Genomic DNA, 17883 nt, shown 5'->3' on the forward strand with positions numbered 1-17883 from the left:
GGGTCAATAGCAGACAAGAATGTTCCAGTGACCAGTAGCCTTCTAGAGCATATGGCCTCTAAGACTGAATACAGGGGTGGCCATTTGAAACAGGCCACATCCCTGCTGAAGCTTTGAGGGGGTGCAGGGCCCTGATTAGAATGAGCTGTATGCGATTTAAATACCACCTTGAGAAGTAAATCAGTTCCTTAGCCTTCAAGTTATCCAACTCACGGATCTACCAACCTAAAGCATCCCTTAGTTTTTCCACAGTCATCCACTTTGATTTTGGCAAATGGATCCACAGGAGGAGCGGTAGGGAAAGGATAACCTAGATGGTGAGAATAAACAATGGTTAGAAAATCCAGTGACAGCTTTCCTGAGGAGAAATTTTTCTTTTTAATAGGTTGACTATTTTCAAACACACATGTCCAGGAATGTTTAGGGCCTCAGAAGAGGGCTTTGTGTAAGCCTCATTACCCTCTTCCTGAGGGGAGGGTGTAGGTCACACATCTTTGAGCCAGACTTACATGCTAACTGAGAATATATGGCCTTTCCCCCATTTTATAGGTAGGGAACCTGAGGCAGAGAGGTGACATAATTTCAACAACCACGGCTCATCACCGTCCCTGGGAGTGCAAAAATCACAGCTTTCATACGATACCTGTGCTCTAAGAGGGGAAAAAACCAACAATGAAATATTTGTATATTGGATCGTAGAGGTTTTCCATTTATACCTACACACGATAATAGGATTTTCCCATTTCTCTGAACTTGCATTTGTCATCAAGCTGTATAGGACAGTCTCATAGTTCACTAAATTCTACAAACACATTGTTTCTAACAGTTCGGTATCTTTCTTGTAAGATCACTTCATATCATGATACATTCAACCACACACTGAAAGGTAGGCCTGAGTTATGCTTCCAGTTGGTGACAGCAAGATTTTTCTCCTCCGTGGTTAACTTCATGCACACAGGAACCATACGTGAGTCATCTTGGGTTCTCTGTCCAGCATAGTGCTTGGCACTGGACACCGACTACATGATTGTCAAATGAATAAATAAAATCACCCACAGATATTAGGCAATTAAATATAAACTTGAGGGATCCCTGGGTGGCACAGCGGTTTGGCGCCTGCCTTTGGCCCAGGGCGCGATCCTGGAGACCCTGGATCGAATCCCACGTGGGGCTCCCGGTGCATGGAGCCTGCTTCTCCCTCTGCCTGTGTCTCTGCCTCTCTCTCTCTCTCTCTGTGACTATCATAAATAAATAAAAATTAAAAAAAAATATATATATATATAAACTTGAGGCTTTGTTTACTTTGTTCCATTATGATGCAGGAAAGACATTGGGGTCTGGAGCCAATGGCCAAGAAAGAATGCTTGAGACATCTTTGGTTCATAAAGGTGATTTTCTTAAAGCACAGAAACAGGACCCGTGGGTAGAAAGAGCTGCACTGGGGTCAGGAGGAGTGGCCCATTATACACTTTCAAGTTGGGATGGGGGCGAAGGGATGGCACAAACCTCCTGTATTTTGGAAACAAGGTTTTCAGGGCCTTGAGGGGGCCAACTATTGTTAGGAACAAGTCATTTATTACTAGTTAGTAAAGACTCAGTCATGAGACCCTTCAGATGTGTATCAGTGGGTTCTATGCTTGGGGGATGACTGACTGCCAATATATATCTTGGGGGGAGAGATAAAGGACGTTTCCAAAGGAATTTTTATATGTTAAAGTAGACTCATAGGGTCCTGGGGGACTGTTGGCCTTAGTAAAGAACTAACATCGAGGCAGCGGAGATCCTAGAGGAATGTCATTCTGCCTGTGTCAAGGACTTGTGAATGGGCTGTAAATAGTAAGGAAATTTAATTTCTCTTTTGCCTTTGTTTCCCACATCATGTTATACTTAAAAAAAAAAAAAGCCACTGGGCCATGGTTTCCACTTATCTGTACACTTGGGACAGTTCATTTCTACTATCCTAGATCTTGCTCACGTGCTAAAATACAGCCCTAGTAGCTTTTTTCTATCTCTAAGTAATTGGGCCAAGTACATTACTTTTTCTACTTTTATGCTTATTTTACGCTGAGCCCTAAATCTACTTCAGTACTCTAGACTAAGTCCTGCCTTGGACAAGTTTTTTGTTTTTCTCTCATTTATTGAGCAACTGCTTAATGCTACAAACTACATTAAGCATCTTCATATATGCTCTGATTTCTCACTACCATGCTGAGGCTATTTTTTTCTCAGAATAATTATCCAGGAATGCAATGACTAGTTATGTTTTTACAATTCTAGGGGTACCTGGGTGGCTCAGTTGGTGAAGCATTTGCCTTTGGCTCAGGTCATGAGCTCCAGGTCCTGGGAATGAGACCTATGTCAGGCTCCCTGCTCAGGGGGAGCCTGCTTCTCCATCTCTCTCTGCCTCTCCCCCTGTTCATGCTCACTTTCTCTCTCTCTCTAATAAATAATTTTATTAATTAAAGAAAATAAAAATTCTACAGGTAACTGGGGCGCCTGGGTGGCTCAGGCAGTTGAGTGTCCAACTCTTGGTTTCAACTCAGGTCATGATCTCAGGGTCTTGAGATGAAGCCCTGCCTCGGGCTCCATGCTCACCTGAGAGTCTGCTTGAGATTCTCTTTCTCCCTCTGCCCCTCTTGCTCACACACTCTCTCTCAAATAAATACATAAGTAAAAAAAAATTCTATAGGTAAATGAAAAAGACGATCTCTTATAATGTAGCTTCTCAATTTCCCCATCTTTTCCTGTTATCCTTACCATTTCCCAGCACCTAAAATAACGCACTGGCATACAGCAGAATTCCATCACAATAAACGCCAGTTATTATTAATATTGGATTACTATTACTATTAAGTTTTATAAACTGGATTGAGAACTAGTAACCATAGGATAAGATCATCTCTAAAAGAATGGGTTTCTAAATTCTAAATTAAGAGCAAGCTTTGGAACAAAACTCACTTATAAATGTACCAAACTACCTTATTAGCATTGGCAAATGGCTTCTCGGGGCTTTTCTAGCACTAATTTCCTATTCTCTCATCTGCTTCTAAAACTTGGAATGAGAACTTGTTTTGCCAGATGCATTGGGGTATATTTTTCTCTTGTTTTGTAAGGTGTTGTGTAATAAAGAATTTGACTGGTTTGTGTCCCTGGTCCCTGGAGAGAGGGTGAGAGAGGCTCCAAATCCTTGGAATTTCCCAGCAGACTGTCTTCGTGATTCCTGAGCCCCTTGGGATCACACCTGAGCTTATGCTAAGACGGAAGATGACTCAGGATTGGGGGCTGGTCACCAGAAAAACCAACCATGTGACTAGACGTTTGGGGCTGTCAGCTACTTGGGAGGGAAGGGAGGCTGGGGATTGCATTTAATTATGTAGCCAGTGATTAAATCAATAATCCCTATGTAATGAGACCCCAATCGAAACTCTGGACATAAGCTCAGCACCGCTTCCTGGCTGGTGAACAAACTAATACCAGGGAGGGCGACAAGGCCTGATTCCATGAGAAGAGGGCAGAAACTCTGCATTTGGGAGACCCCCCCAGGACTTTACTCTAGTGTGTCTTCACCAGCTCTTCCTGAATTGTATCCTTTATAGCAAGTACAGTGCTTTCCTGAACTCTGTGAAACATTCTAGTGAATCACAGAATCCGAGGGGCGTTGTGGGTAGCCCCAAGATCTGCAGCCAGTTGATCTTAAGTGAGAGCAGTCTTGTGATGGACCACCCCTTTTAGCTTGAGGGGGGTCTGTGCTAGCTCTGGGTTATTAGCACCAGAAATTAATTGCACTATACTAGTTGGTGTTGGCAGAAAAATATTAAGCGCAGCAATATAACACTTTTCCCCTGAATTTAAATGATTTGGCATAAATTTAGTTTGGATCATGTGCCAGTATTTAAGCTCTTGTCTCTGAGAACCCAGCCTTCTATAGCCAACTCTCTGATGGGCTGAATTCTCTGCAAACCACATTTCTCCTTTGCCAGCTGGCTAGGCTCTGCCAAAAGGAAGCACTGGAGGGAGGCTAGGAGGCAGGAGGCAGGAAGACCATCCCTTCCGATTGGATTGCTGTCCACTATACAAGTCCGGGCGCTTCTGCTTCATCCTTGCAGTGGCCAGTTGGTTCCGGCTTCTGGCTTTTTTTTTTTTTTTTTTTTTTTTGGCTTCTGGCTTTTTATCTAGACTCCCATAACCAGCCTTGTCGTGCCCTCAAAGGAACCAACAGCCACTGGGTGGGGAGCCCCATTCTCAGAGAATGGGTTGGAGTTTTTGCGGGGGTCTCTTGTCTGAGCTTCTAGATTCTTACAGCCTCAAGTCCTTCTCTGTGCCCAGACCCTTCTCACCACCCCAGGCCCAGGGGTGGTGGCAGCTGCTTCTCACAGTTACTCTCTCTGTGCTCCTTTTTGCTTCTCCCATGCCCCGACACCTACTTAGATAGCTCCTGGGCTGGTCATCCTGTTTAAAAAAAAAAAAAAAAAAAGCCTAGAAATGATTTATTTTTCTGATTGGATCTTGTTGGAGAGAGACTAAATTGATTAATCCTTGAATACCTACACAATGGATTTGCAGACTGTACCTTATTAGCCGTTATCTCGATAACAAGCTAGAGAATAGTGTCGTCCAACAGGATGTTTTACACGCACTGTACAATTTTACCGGAAAATTATCTTGATGGCAGAATTTTAATCTTTAAGTATGTAGGTGCACCAAATTAAATTGATGACATTTCTTGGTTTATGGGACATTCATAGGAGTCTATACAAAGCTCATCTTCTATTTCACCCTAATCCTTGCCTAAACCCACTTTCCTCCTGGTCTGGAGTATTTTATGCACATCCTTCTGCAAAGGCTGCAGGTTTTAACAAAATGAGCACTCTGACACATATATCTTAGAAAAGCAATATTTTACCATGATAAACGGAAAGCACACACTAGTAATAATGGGTACCAGACAACATGGGGTTGGGAGGTAAGCTTCTCATCTCTGCTAGCTCCTCCTAGGGCACGGAACTCCACCTGCCCAGGATCAGGTCCTGCCCTGTTGCAAAAATCCTTTCGTATTCCCAACAACACCATCCTGAAAGTCCTGCATGATTACCTTATAAAATAATCAACAAAGTGCCTTCACCAGAACCTGGATCTAAAGTTGAGGTTCGGGTAGCCCCAGTGGCGCAGCGGTTTAGCGCCGCCTGCAGCCCAGGGCGTGATCCTGGAGACCGGGATGGAGTCCCACGTCAGGCTCCCTGCATGGGGTCCGCTTCTCTCTCTGCCTCTCTCCCTCTCTCTCTGAATGAATAAATAAATATATAAATCTTTAAAAAAAATAAAGTTGAGGTTCCAGGCCAATTTTTCACTATGCCAACAGTGCCACCCTGCCATGCTGTCCACAGCTGCACTCTACTGGCCATCCCAAGGCCTGCCCAAGGTCTGGAAGCACCAGAGCAAAGCAGTATCAAGAGCCCAGCCTCATTTACCATCCACCATCCATATGTTTATTTTTTAAAATTTTTTCATGTTTATTTTTAGACATGGGTGTTCTTGAAAAGTAGATGGTTTTGTATGCTTTTAAGCTGCAGAATAGCGACACTGTGCAGTAAATCTCATTCTACTATTTTTATTTTCCTTTGGAAATCTATCCCTATATGTAAACGTGAGACCTCTTATTACTCCTGATTGAATAGCATTCTGTGATGTGCATATAAACACAGGTTTTGAAATAACCTCCCCATTGCCTTAATGTTTAAAATGCCTTCAATGTTTGCTTTGTCCAATAATGAGATGAACTGCCTTACATATGTTTCTCGTAGACATATGCAAGAGGTTTTTGATTTGTTTCAGTAAACCCCAGAGAGCAATAGCTAGTTCCCATCTTTAATTCCACAAAGCTCAGTAAGATTAGGATTCAGACTACCAGCACCAGTTTATAATCTCATTCATAGTACATGAGGCTCCTATTTCCCCACATTCTTGCCTGTACTGGATACCATCCGACATCCTCAGTATTTTTATTTCTATTTCCCCAGGTACTAGCATGGTTAAACATCTCTTCATATTTTGCATGAGCCGCTTGGGTTTCCTTTTCTATGACGTGTATACACATAATCTTTACACTTTTTTATTTATTTTATTTTTTATTTTATTATTTTGCGCTTCTCTTTTAAACTTCATTTTCAGTCTCTCTTATGGGAGTTTATGTGTATTCCAGATATCAACTCACTGGTGGTTTCTGATGCTGCATCCCCCCCCCCCCCCCCCCCCCCGCCTTCTAGTCTGCCACCAATCTTACTTTTTTCAATGATATTCTTCCCTGGACTCAAATCTTTAAATGTGATGTAGTTGAGGAAATAATTTTTCTTCTTTTGGTTTGTGCTGTTAGAGTCTTGCCTAAGAGATGAATCTCCATTCTAAGGACACGAAGATCTTTCCCTACACATTTATTTATTAACTTTGTAGTACTCTTTTCAATTTAGACCTGACGCATTTAGAATTTATGGTTTTCTATGATGTGAAGAAAACAGTTTTATTTTTCTCCTTACATGGACTCAATTTTTCTCAACATCATTTACTAAATAACACGATTTATGATGACACCTCAATAACTTACTGGTTCTCATAGGAATATAGGACTATTTCTGGATTTTCTTCTTTTTTTTTTTTTTTTTTTTTGACTGTTCCTGAGCCAGGATCGCACTATGTGAAATACTAAGCTTTGTAACCCAGCAATTCATAAAACTTGATTCTTCCATGCAAAGGATAGATCCTCATTTGTCAAGTTCTCTCCCCAAATACTCTTGGGCTCTTATACGGGACTGCATTAAATGAACAGATGAGTGGGGAGAGAGCTGACCTCTTTATAATACAAAGTTACTCCTTTCAAGATCATAGTATATTTCCCCTTTGTGTTTTTTATATCACTTAATAGTTACATTTTTTTCTCCACACAGGACCAGGGCACTCTTTGTTAGACAAAATCTGGACATTATATGGATTTCGGTTGCTATTTTATTTATTTATTTAATTTATTTTTAAAGATGTTATTTGTTTATTCATGAGAGACAGAGAGAGACAGATGGAGAGGCAGAGACACAGGCAGAGGGAGAAGCAGGCTCCATGCAGGGAGCCTGATGTGGGACTCGACCCTGGGTCTCCAGGATCACACCCTGGGCTGAAGGCAGGCGCTAAACCGCTGAGCCACCCGGGCGCCCTCAGTTGCTATTTTAAATAGTATCTTGTTTTGACATTTTCTAGCTTATTGTTGCTAAAGAAGAAGAGAGCTTTTGGTTTACACATGCTAGTCTTGTTTATGGTGACCTTACTGCGATCTCTTGATTATGTATCTGTTTGTTAATTCTTTCCAATTTTCCATGTAAATACTCATATCGGAGAGAAAAAAAACATATATTCACACAAAAACTTGTACACAGATGTTCATGGCAGCATTATTTATAATAGCCCCAAGTGGGGAATAACCCAAATATCCATCAATTGGTGAATATTTGTGGTTTCCTCTCTTGTCTAATTCACAGACACGATATATTCCTCTTCTGCAGTTCCTTGGGCCTGTCCTGCCATACTCTGCTGGGTGGTTAATGGCTTCTGGTTCGCTATTTATTGCTTCTAATTGACTGCTTGGCTCACAGCCCTCAGGTATTAATTTAGTACTTGATTCCTTAAAGTTTTAACCAGCAGATGTCTGTTCAAATCTGAAGACTACTGCACCAGCCTCTTTCTCTTTCTGAACTGCCTGAATCGTTGCTTCTGCTTCTCAGTCATAGAATGAAGTAAAAATGGCAAGGGGCTTCAGAAAGTATAAAATATGTAATGCTCCCCACACAGGCGAATGGCCATTCAGCTTGCTTGCTTGCTTGCTTTTTAAAAGATTTTATTTATTCATGAGAGACACACACATAGAGGGGCAGAGACATAGGCAGAGAGAGAGAGGCAGGCTCCATGCAGGGAGCCCCATGTGGGACTCAATCCCTGGACCCCGGGATCACTCCCTGGGCTGAAGGCAGGCGCTCAACCGCTGAGCCACCTGGATGTCCCACCATTTGGGTTTCACCACAGCAGTCCAGCAGGTGGGAACCCACGCTTCCCCACGCTAATCGCCCAACCTCATCGATCCCGAACCCCTTTGCTCAAGTTTGCACACAAAAATACCTCATTCAGCCCGTCCCACTGTATTTCCTATTGCAGATCAACAGGGACCCTCTGCTCCAAAGAGGTGGCCACCCTGTGCCACCTTATCCATAAAGTCAATCAACAAATCTATGTAGTTTCCTGCTAACTTTCTAGCTATGTGGCTTTAGCTAAGATATTTAAATTTTCTGTGGGTCAGATTTTTGAACTCTCAGTCGGGCTAAAGGGCATCGACATCAGTTTGCTGTCAGAATGAAAGTTAATATGGATAAAGGAGCCCCTGGGTGGCTCAGGGTTGAACGCCTGCCTTCAGCTCAGGGCGTGATCCCGGGGTCCTGGGATCGAGTCCTGCATTGGGCTCCCTGCATGAAGCCTGCCTCTCCCTCTATCTGTGTCTCTGCCTCTCTCTCTGGGTCTCTCATGAATAAATAAATAAAATCTTTTTTAAAAAGTTAATATGTATAAGGAACTTAGAACCATACCTGATGCACAGTAAGTATATATTAAAAGTGAGCCCCATTTAGTGTTATCATCAGACTACAATCATGGAGAATATATAGATCATTCAGATAGAGGTTATTAACCTTTAAAGAACTTCCAGGTTGGCAGGGTGACGAGTTAGGTATCCCTATACATTACATGGTACGTGTAGGAAGAACACAGGTAGATGAAGGAGTCCGTGCCCTTTCCCCAAGTTCTGTTCTTCTCTTTACTGTCTTACTAGCTCTTTCCCAAGTAGGAAAAATTGTGGTCAAAACCCGATGCTCAGAAATGGGCCACATTTTACAAGTGGCCAGATCACTGTGCCTTAGAGATAAGCAATCATGAATATGTTTCCTCTTTTCCTGCCAAGGCAGGGTATGGCGAGTCAGTTACCACCCTCCATACGGCAGGCTGGTAAGGCTTCAGGGTTTGTAGAGATCTTCACGGCAGGGAAAAGAGAGCAGGAGGCTTTACCTGGGATGTAACACTAAGCCAAAAACATCCAATTCAGTTTTTTCAAAGAACCTTCAGAATAGAATATTTGCCCATAATCACAAAGTAATCTGTTTTACATTCTGTTGTTCTGGATATATAGATTCTGTGTTAAGAGCCTCAAGAGGAAGAGGTATGAATGGTAGGATTCAAGCATTAGCACCCTATCCAAACTCTTAACCATAGAGAGCCAATAGGGTCAAGAGCGGGGCTAGATTGTACGGTGTGAGACAACATCCTTGCTTAGTGGCAGGGGATGGGAAAGGAGGAAATCCAGGAAGGCTCCCTGAAAGAGGTGGCAGTGGAGTTAGGAATGTAAGGATGAGAGGTATAGGTTAAGACAGTGGGAACCGCTAAGAATTCTGAAATATAACACAGTTAATGGGGGCCTGGGTGGGTCAGTCAGTTAAGTGTCCGACTCCTGATTTTGGCTCAAGTCATGATCTCAGGGTCATGAGATGGAGCCCCTGTGACGGGCTCCTCACTGCAGGTAGAACCTGCTTAAGATTCTCTCTCTCTCTCCCTCTGCCCACCCCACCCCCACCTCTTCACACTGTCTCCAAATAACAACTCACCAAAAAACCCCACTTAGCATCGTTAAACCAAAATATAAAATAAGTTTTTAAAAATGAACATATTTAGGGGCAATTAAATATACCAAATTAGCCAGTTTTCAGCCTCTGGCTTTGGGTAGTCTTGGGCGATCAGGACACTGGAGAAATGGTTTCTAGACAGGGTGGGTAGTGGTCAGTGGACTCTCCTAAAGTTTCAGTGAATTCTCCATCCCCATTATTCTAATTCCGCCCCCCCCCCCTTTTTTTAAATTTACATACTACAGGACGCCTGGGTGGCCGAGCAGTTGAGCATCTGCCTTTGGCTCAGGGCCTGATCCTGGAGTCCCGGGATCTAGTCCCACACCAGGCTCCCTGCATGGAGCCTGCTTCTCCTTCTGCCTGCATCTCTGCCTCTTTCTGTGTCTCTCATGAACAAATAAAATATTTAAAAAATAAATAAATGAATAAATAAATTTACATAGTACCAGACCATCTTTTCATTGAAAACTCAGTTAGTTGTCTACTTTGAACCTGAGAAGAGGGTACCCTGCATAGAGGAAACAAGTAGCCCAATCACTAGAAAAAGACAGTCTCATTTGTACCAATAGAGTATTTTAAATGCACTATTTCTACCTCTTTACTTGCCACTTCCTTCAAAATCAATCAGGGTCCTTCCTTTCTCCACTGAATTTATCCCAGGAAAATTCACCTCTAATCTCCTGAATCCATCAATTATTTTGCAGCCTCACGCTATTAGGCCTCACCATGGCTAGGGACACTGCTAGTGTTCCCATGGCTTTCTGGGTTACAACATCCACCTGGGACATTTCCCGGTTCTGCTTCTCCCTCTCTGGCTGTAACCCTTTTAAGGCAATGTCACTGATTATTTCTAAGGATCTTGAGAAAGTCTCTATTCAGGATCCACAGCACTACAACCGAGGCCCAAAGGAATCTAGCGGAGGGGCTGCCCCTGAGAAGGTCAGCCCACAAGCATCCCCAACTAGCACCCACCAGCTGGCTGTAGGATCTGCATTTGAAGATAGGTGAAAGTGCTAGACAGGCGAAAGGACAGTGAAACCCCAGGGAGAGCGAAGGGGAGGAGTAAGAGAGGGCTATAAAAGGAAGTTGAGCCAAAGAGAAAGTTCCAGATAAAGGAGTTGAAGCTTCATCCAGTGTGCAGGTTGGAACCATCGTGGATTTCTGGGGGTTAGAACTGAGCTTCAGGCTGAATGTGCAGAATGGGTGAGAAGGGCAAGCAGGCAAACCAGGGATTTGTACACACCCTGCAAGCCCTGCTGCCTGGGAGGAGGGGGGAGCATCTCACCTAAATGTCCTGTCTTCTAGCTCATCAAAGTCTTTCATACCTCCTAGCTCAACTCTATAAAGCCTTCCTTACGTCTGCAGCCACCTGGGGTCCGTGTTCATAAAACCGTCTGGACTCTACAACTAACTTCATTCTCTCCGTACGTACAACTGGATACAGAACATCTGACCTTCTTTCCTCCCTTTGTTAGGTCCGTCCGCCCGATGAGGACATGAGCTCTCAGGCATCACGTGTGAGTCACCTGGCAGTGTGCTGGGCTGAGCACGAACAGAATAAACAGGTATTCGATCCTTTGGGAACCAGATGGGCTTTGAAACATTTATTCTTTTCCAGAGTGATAGATGCTGCTTCTGCTTGCCATCCTCACCCCCTCACCCCTCCCCTGTCTCTCCACCTCCCTGGCCACATGGCCCCCCAGCTGGAAGCCTACATTTCTCAGCCTCTCTTGCAGCTAGGTCATGGAATTATATCCTTGCCAAAGGAATGTGAACAGCAGTGATCTGTGCAACCAGCCTCAAAGGTAATTGCTTGTTCTGAGTTTCCTCTTTCTCCTTTCCTCAATATTTTTTTAAAAGATTTTATTTATTTATTCATGAGACACACACACACACACACACACACACAGAGAGAGAGGCAGAGACATAGGCAGAGGGAGAAGCAGGCTCCCTACAGGGAGCCCGATGTGGGACTCGATCCCGGGTCTCCAGGACCACACCCTGAGCCAAAGGCAGATGCCCAACCGCTGAGCCACCCAGGCATCCCACCTTTCCTCAAGCTTGAACAAGGCCACATAGGCAACCCATCTTCTACCACACAGACAAGGACAAAGCTTTACTGGATGGGGAACAAGATGGAAGGCACCTGGGTTGCCTGATGACCTTGTAAAATAGGGCTGTCCCAACTGCCCAGACCAGTCAGACTCATGGGAGGAAAAAAAACCCAAAAACAAAAAAACTATCTTATTTAAGCCACTAAATATGGGGTCTCTGTTTCAGCGCTTGAACCTCCACCCAACTACTGTATTCCTCAAATCCATCCTCTCCACTTCAATACAATGATTTCAATTTTTTACTTGGGCATACTACCTCTCAGCTAAAAGGCTCTGTTTCCCAGCCTCCTTTACATTTACATGTGACCACGTAAGTTGTGGCAAATGAAGTATAATTGCTATATGGGACTTCTGAGTAATCCCCTTATAAAGGAGGTTAGTGACCTTTCCACTTTCTCTTTCCCGCTGGCTGGACAGTGAATGAGGTGGCTGGAGATCAAGCAGCCGTTTTGGGCCATGAAGTTACACGCTAGGAATTATAAAGAAGCAGAAGATCAGGATCCAGGGTGTCCAATGAGCGTAGAGCCTCTAATACCAGCCCAGACTGCCTCCTCCTAGATTTCTTTACATGACAAAGAAACTTCTATCTTAATTAAGCTATTAATGTGTGCCTGTTGTATACAGCTAACCCAAATCCTTCATAACAGATATACCCAGCATCATATCAGTTGCGGGTACATTTCAAACCCAATTTTATTCTTGCCCAGTCCTTTCAGCAGAAGAATAGGAAAACTGCTACCTTCCAAATTGCAGAAGAGGCCAGTTTCTATTCCTTCTACACAGAATCAGCTGGCTTTTGTGCTCACTAAAGCAACTCCACAGGGAGGTCTGTGGCTGATAAACCCCTCCTCTCCGGGCCCAGCAGCACCCAACAATGGTGGCTCACAGTCGGGAACCCTAACGTGTGTGGTCACACAAAAGAACTGGGATGAGAGTGGGGACAGAAATAGGGCAGGGCAGCCAGCAGCAACAGAACGCTGAAAGGTTGGGGCACTCGTCCCTGCAAATGTAGGTCAATACAGACAAGGAGGAGGAAAAATAAATCACTTTAAATTGTGATTTCTGGGGACGCCTGGGTGGCTCAGCGGTTGAGCGGCTGCCTTTGGCTCAGGGCGTGATCCCGGGGTCCTGGGATCGAGTCCCGCATGAGGCTCCCTGCATGGAGCCTGCTTCTCCCTCTGTCTCTGCCTCTCTCTCTCTCTCTCTCTGTCTCTAATAAATAAATACAATCTTTAAAATAAATAAATAAATTAATTAATTTTAAAAACCTGTGATTTCTGCTTCGCACCCTGCTCTCACACACCCCAGGCCAGGGGGCGGCCTCCTCCCCCGCCACCCGTTACCCCGACAGGGAGAGTGGGGGCCGGGCGGCCGGGGGCTGGGGGAGCCTAGGCTCAGCGCCCCCTGCCCGCAGCCTCCAGGGCCGGGCTGACCACCTCCCCGTCCCGGCCTCAGTCTCCCCGCCTGTGAAACGGGCGGCGGGCGGAAGGCGCTGGCAGCCAGGCAGGCCGCGGGGTCCGAGCAGCGCGCTCCGCACCCGGCCCGGGCCGCCTCCCGCCTCCCGCCTCCCGCCTCCTCCGCGCGCGCCCCCGCGCCCTGCCCCCCCCGCCCTCCCCCCGCCCCCTGCCCCCGCGGCCTCACCCTCCTCCGACAGGTAGCGCAGGTCGTAGAACTCCCCCGCGAAGGTGCCGTAGGAGGAGTCGTGGCGCGGCGCCGCCTCGTCGGCGCCCGAGTCCCCCCGCCCGCGGCCCCGGGGTCCCCGGCCCCCCGGGCCCGCGCCGTCGTCCGCGGGGCTGGCGGCGCAGGTGCCGGGCCCCGCCAGCAGCAGCCAGAGCAGCGGCCCCCAGGCCCCCGGGCGCCGCCGCGGCGGTCGCGCCATCCCGCGCTCCGAGCCCGCAGCCAGGCCGCTCCGGCCGCAGCGGGGGCGCCGCGGGGCCGGGCCGGGCACTGTGCTCCGCCGCCGCCGCCGCCGCCGCCCGCGCGCGCCCGCCCCCCGCGCCCCCGCGCCCCGCGCCCGCCCCGCCCGCGCCCCGCGGCCCCGCCGCCCGCGCCCGCGCCCGCGCCCGCGCCCGCTCTGCGCAGCCTCCAGCCCGCGCGCCGCCTCCCCTCGCTCCGCGCATCCTCTGCTCCCGCTCGGGCGCCCTCCCTCCGCGGCGCCCGCGCCCCCGGCGCCCGCCCCGCTACGCCCCTGCCTCCGTGCGGTCCGCGCCCCGCGGCCTGGGCATCCCCAGGAAGCCCGCGGGCAGCCCCGGAGGTCCCAGGCCTCACTGCAGACCCGTGAGCCAGGACGTCCCCGGGAGGCCTCGATGCGCACCCGAGTCCTGGAGGGTGGACCTTGGGCGCACCTTGCCGGAACTGCTGCCTCCCCCCCGCCCCATCATCTTGCTCCAGCACTTTTTGTTGTACACGAAGCACTTACTACACCCATTATTTCTTGGGATCATCTCACAAGGTGAGAGAGCAGGATCCCCACTCTCTGGGTAGGTGAACTGAGACGCCGAGAGCCAGAGGGGAAACTCCGCTCTTGGGCTGGATTCACTGCTTCCTCTCCACTTTAGAAATGTGCACTCAGCAAAGACTGCCCCCCGGCTCCCCTGAATGACCTAACCCCTTCCAAACTAAGCAACTGGTCTACCCTGTTTTCCCGGGAAGCAGGCAGCACAGACCTTGGCAGGACCTCACCATGCCTGATGACCCCACCCCCACCCCCCGCCCCCAAGTCTCCACTCTCTCAAATCCGTTCCTGTGGCTTGCAATTCCCTTTCACTTGTTTACTCGACTTATCCACACCACCCACTTAAAGATGCCAGGTCCTGGAGTCCTTCTGACGGTTTTGAAGTGATAACTGCTAAGCTGTTTTCCGTTAGAAAACATGGACCAATTCCTTTCATGCTGGTAGTGCAGAGCCAGCATTTTAGCCTGCTTTTTTTTTTCCATTTCTTTATATTTCATTGCATAAACAAAGAAAATAATTATGGAGGCAGAAGAGCATAGAGGTTCCAAATGCAGGTCCAGAAAGCCAGTTTAGGAGTGGTGCATCTGTAGCCTCTGTGAAGACAAGGAAGGTGAGGGAAGATGACACAGGTGAGGCTTGATAGGGTTCGATGCCATAGGTGGCATGAGCGAAATGCCTAGGATTACAAAAGACTCAAAGAGATACTAGTGATCTCAACCTTTTTTGAACCGGGGGAGATGGGAGATGGGATGGAAATAGGAAAAAGCGCTATGTGACCCAGAGGCAGGTGTTTGCTATTGTGTATCAGCTAATACCGATGGTGAATTGTCCCACTGAAGTTTAAACATGTTTAGCCTGACAGGTGAATCAGGTGCCACTCATGAAAAGCTTGGGCTTCACTAGGTTTCCCAGTACACCAGTTGTATAAGAAATAGATTTATTATTTGAAAAAAGATAAGATGAACTGTAACTACTTAAGAAAATCAAAAAAAGAAGCTTCTTCCTCAAAAAACATAGCTTTGTGGGGCACCTGGGTGGCTTAGTGGTTGAGCGTCTGCCTTTGGCTCAGGTCGTGATTCCCAGGTCCCGGTATCGAGTCCCGCATCCAGCTTTCCACAGGGAGCCTGCTTCTCCCTCTGCCTGTGCTCTACCCCTCTTTCTCTGTGTCTCATGAGTAAATAAAATCTTTAAAAAAACACACAAAAACCCCCCATAGCTTTACAATGTGTGACATTTTAAAATATAAAAAAAGCCAATAGAAACTCTGCTAATATGTAATTCTTTTATTTATTTATTTATTTTAAAATATTTTATTTATTTATTCATGAGAGAGACAGAGAGAGGCAGAGAGAGAAGCAGGCTCCATGCAGGGAGCCCAACGTGGGACTCGATTCCAGGGCCCCAGGATCAGGCCGTGGGCCAGAGGTGGCGCTAAACCACTGAGCCACCCCGGCTGCCCCTGTAATTCTTTTAAAAAGAAAAAGAAAAAAGAAAAACTCATTCTTAAAACTTGCAATTCCTTTTTCTTTTTCTTCCTATTCACCAGGAAAGATACGGTAAGTTATCAATGGACCGACATTTAGCAAAAACCAATCAATCAATAAAGGAAGCACTGGACTTCCGATTTCAGTACTGAGTCTCTGGTTTTAGAATCCAACCTGTTATCTTTCACTTTCTTTTTTATTCCCTTCACTTAAATTACTATAATGAACAGTGATGATGCCGGATAGAAAGCAAATGAAAACCAGGTCATTCTTCCAGTGAATTGGTCTGGAATTTGTGGGCCTTCTTTGGTAGGGGGTGTTGGGGAGTGGTGTTAGAGGTGGGTTTGCAATCACAGCCTAAAATGAAGCTTGCAGGTAATCTGTGGGTTTCAACTATCAAGAATCTGGAGCCCATGGGCTCAAGGTGGGGGCCATAGATGGGCTTCAGGGGTGGTGCTGGAATACCATGTGATGTGCGGATTCTTTCCTAGGGAAAATCTTCATAGCTGTCATCACTCAGTCTGCCTGCAAACCACTCTGGTTCTCAGTTCCCTACAGACCTGGCTCTTCCTTTCATGAGGTTCTCTCCCATTTACTTAAATTACCCTTTGGGATTTTCTTTTTGTGTTTTCTTTTTAAGTAATCTCTACACCCAACATGGAGCTCAAACTCACAATCCCAAAATCAAGAGTCACATGCTCCACCAACTGAGCCAGTTGGGTGCCCTTCTTTGTGTTTTCTTATAAGATTTGAGCCCTAAAGGGAGACTTGTTCCCACTCTCAGCACACACTCCCCTCTATTACATCCCAGATTTTGCAGAGACTCTCTGTTCCTCAATGATGTGAATTTGCCGAGCAGCCAATCAACACTGTGGTTTTCGCAACAGTGCACATGTTCTGTAGAAGCACTTTTCCCAACATTCAGAGTCTGCTGGCTGAACAAGAGCCGGCTATTCGAACAAGAACTCAGGGATGCACCTGAATTGAATTTCATTTTCATGTTTAAAAGACAGACAGCAACTTTATTTTCTTTCTCACCAAAACCATTTCCCTAAAATAATTTTTCTGTTATAAAAACTCCCCAAAATCAGTGTTATGTTACAGTATCTGACCAGTAACAGATATACCCATTCTTCTGACTGCCTAGTATATGTGATTTTTTTTTTTTACCTTTGGTTGCCATATGACCCAGCTATATTCCAATCTTAGTTATATACCCAAGAGAACTGAAAATATATGTTCATATAGAAACTTGTATGTGGATGTTTATATTATTCATAAGAGCCAAAGAGTGAAAACAACCCAAATGTTTATGATGAATAAACAAAATGTGGTACCACCATACAATGGTGTGTATTATTCACCCATTAAAGGAATGAAGTATTGATACCTGCTACTGCATGCATGAGCCTTGAAAACACTGTGGTAAGTGGAAGAAGCCAGTCACCAAGGACGTCATATTGTATGATTCCATTTATATGAAACGTCCAGAAGAGGCAAATCCAGAGACAGAAAGTAAATTAGTGGTTGCTAGGAGGTAGGGGGAGGGGAGAATTGGTGGTAACTGTAGACAGGCAGTTTCTTTCTGTAACGATGGAGATATTCTGGAATTAGAGAGTGGTGAGGTTTGCCTAACAATGGGAACATACAAAAAGCCCCACCAAACTGTACACTTTAAAGTGGGTGAGATGGTGGATTTCCGGTTTTTAAAAAACTGAGATGGTGAAGGAGAGAGATGAAGACCTCAGGATATTCCTGTGATATATTGAGAATATAAAATTTGGGGTACATTCAGATGGGATCTTCTGAATGCTTTAGGACCTAGTTTCTAAATTCTTCGGACATAAGGATCTTCCATGCAGGTCTATGGTCCACAAACTCTGTGGGTTGCAGGACTCTCAGGCCCCTTGTAGTGCCCCCACCCATGCCCACCAGGAGTCTGTGGTCCACAGTTTGGAGCCGTTGTTCTGGCAAGAATATGTCAATAAGCTGCCCCCCTGCCCTTGCCCCCCCACCCCCGCCCCCAGACATCAGGTATGTGTTGTGTGACTGGATGGTGCTGTTGTTTTAAGTATATAAAAAAGATAAAATTATATCAATTTATTTTTGTCCCTATGAATCCAACCAAC

General features: G+C 46.1%; 1 protein-coding gene and 1 long non-coding RNA gene across 4 annotated transcripts in view; one reads left to right on the top strand and one right to left on the bottom strand.

Annotated features, from left to right (window-relative positions):
- FRRS1L (ferric chelate reductase 1 like) overlaps positions 1-13720 on the bottom strand; it is a 29907-nt gene extending 16187 nt beyond the window's left edge. Inside the window, exons 1-2 of the mRNA XM_025432686.3 lie at positions 13457-13720; positions 226-310 (exon numbers count right to left, since the gene is read on the bottom strand). Coding sequence (XP_025288471.2) covers positions 226-310; positions 13457-13694 — 323 coding nt within the window. The 5' untranslated portion in view covers positions 13695-13720. The remainder of the gene's footprint in view (positions 1-225; positions 311-13456) is intronic.
- Positions 1-17883, top strand: part of LOC125756079 (uncharacterized) — a 52976-nt gene that overhangs the window by 31841 nt on the left and 3252 nt on the right. For all 3 annotated transcript variants that reach the window (XR_007414133.1, XR_007414132.1, XR_007414131.1), the window contains one exon: positions 11177-11266. This is a non-coding gene — a long non-coding RNA (uncharacterized LOC125756079). The remainder of the gene's footprint in view (positions 1-11176; positions 11267-17883) is intronic.

Source organism: Canis lupus, chromosome 11 (genome assembly GCF_003254725.2).
Source record: "Canis lupus dingo isolate Sandy chromosome 11, ASM325472v2, whole genome shotgun sequence".
Classification (NCBI taxonomy): domain Eukaryota; kingdom Metazoa; phylum Chordata; class Mammalia; order Carnivora; family Canidae; genus Canis; species Canis lupus.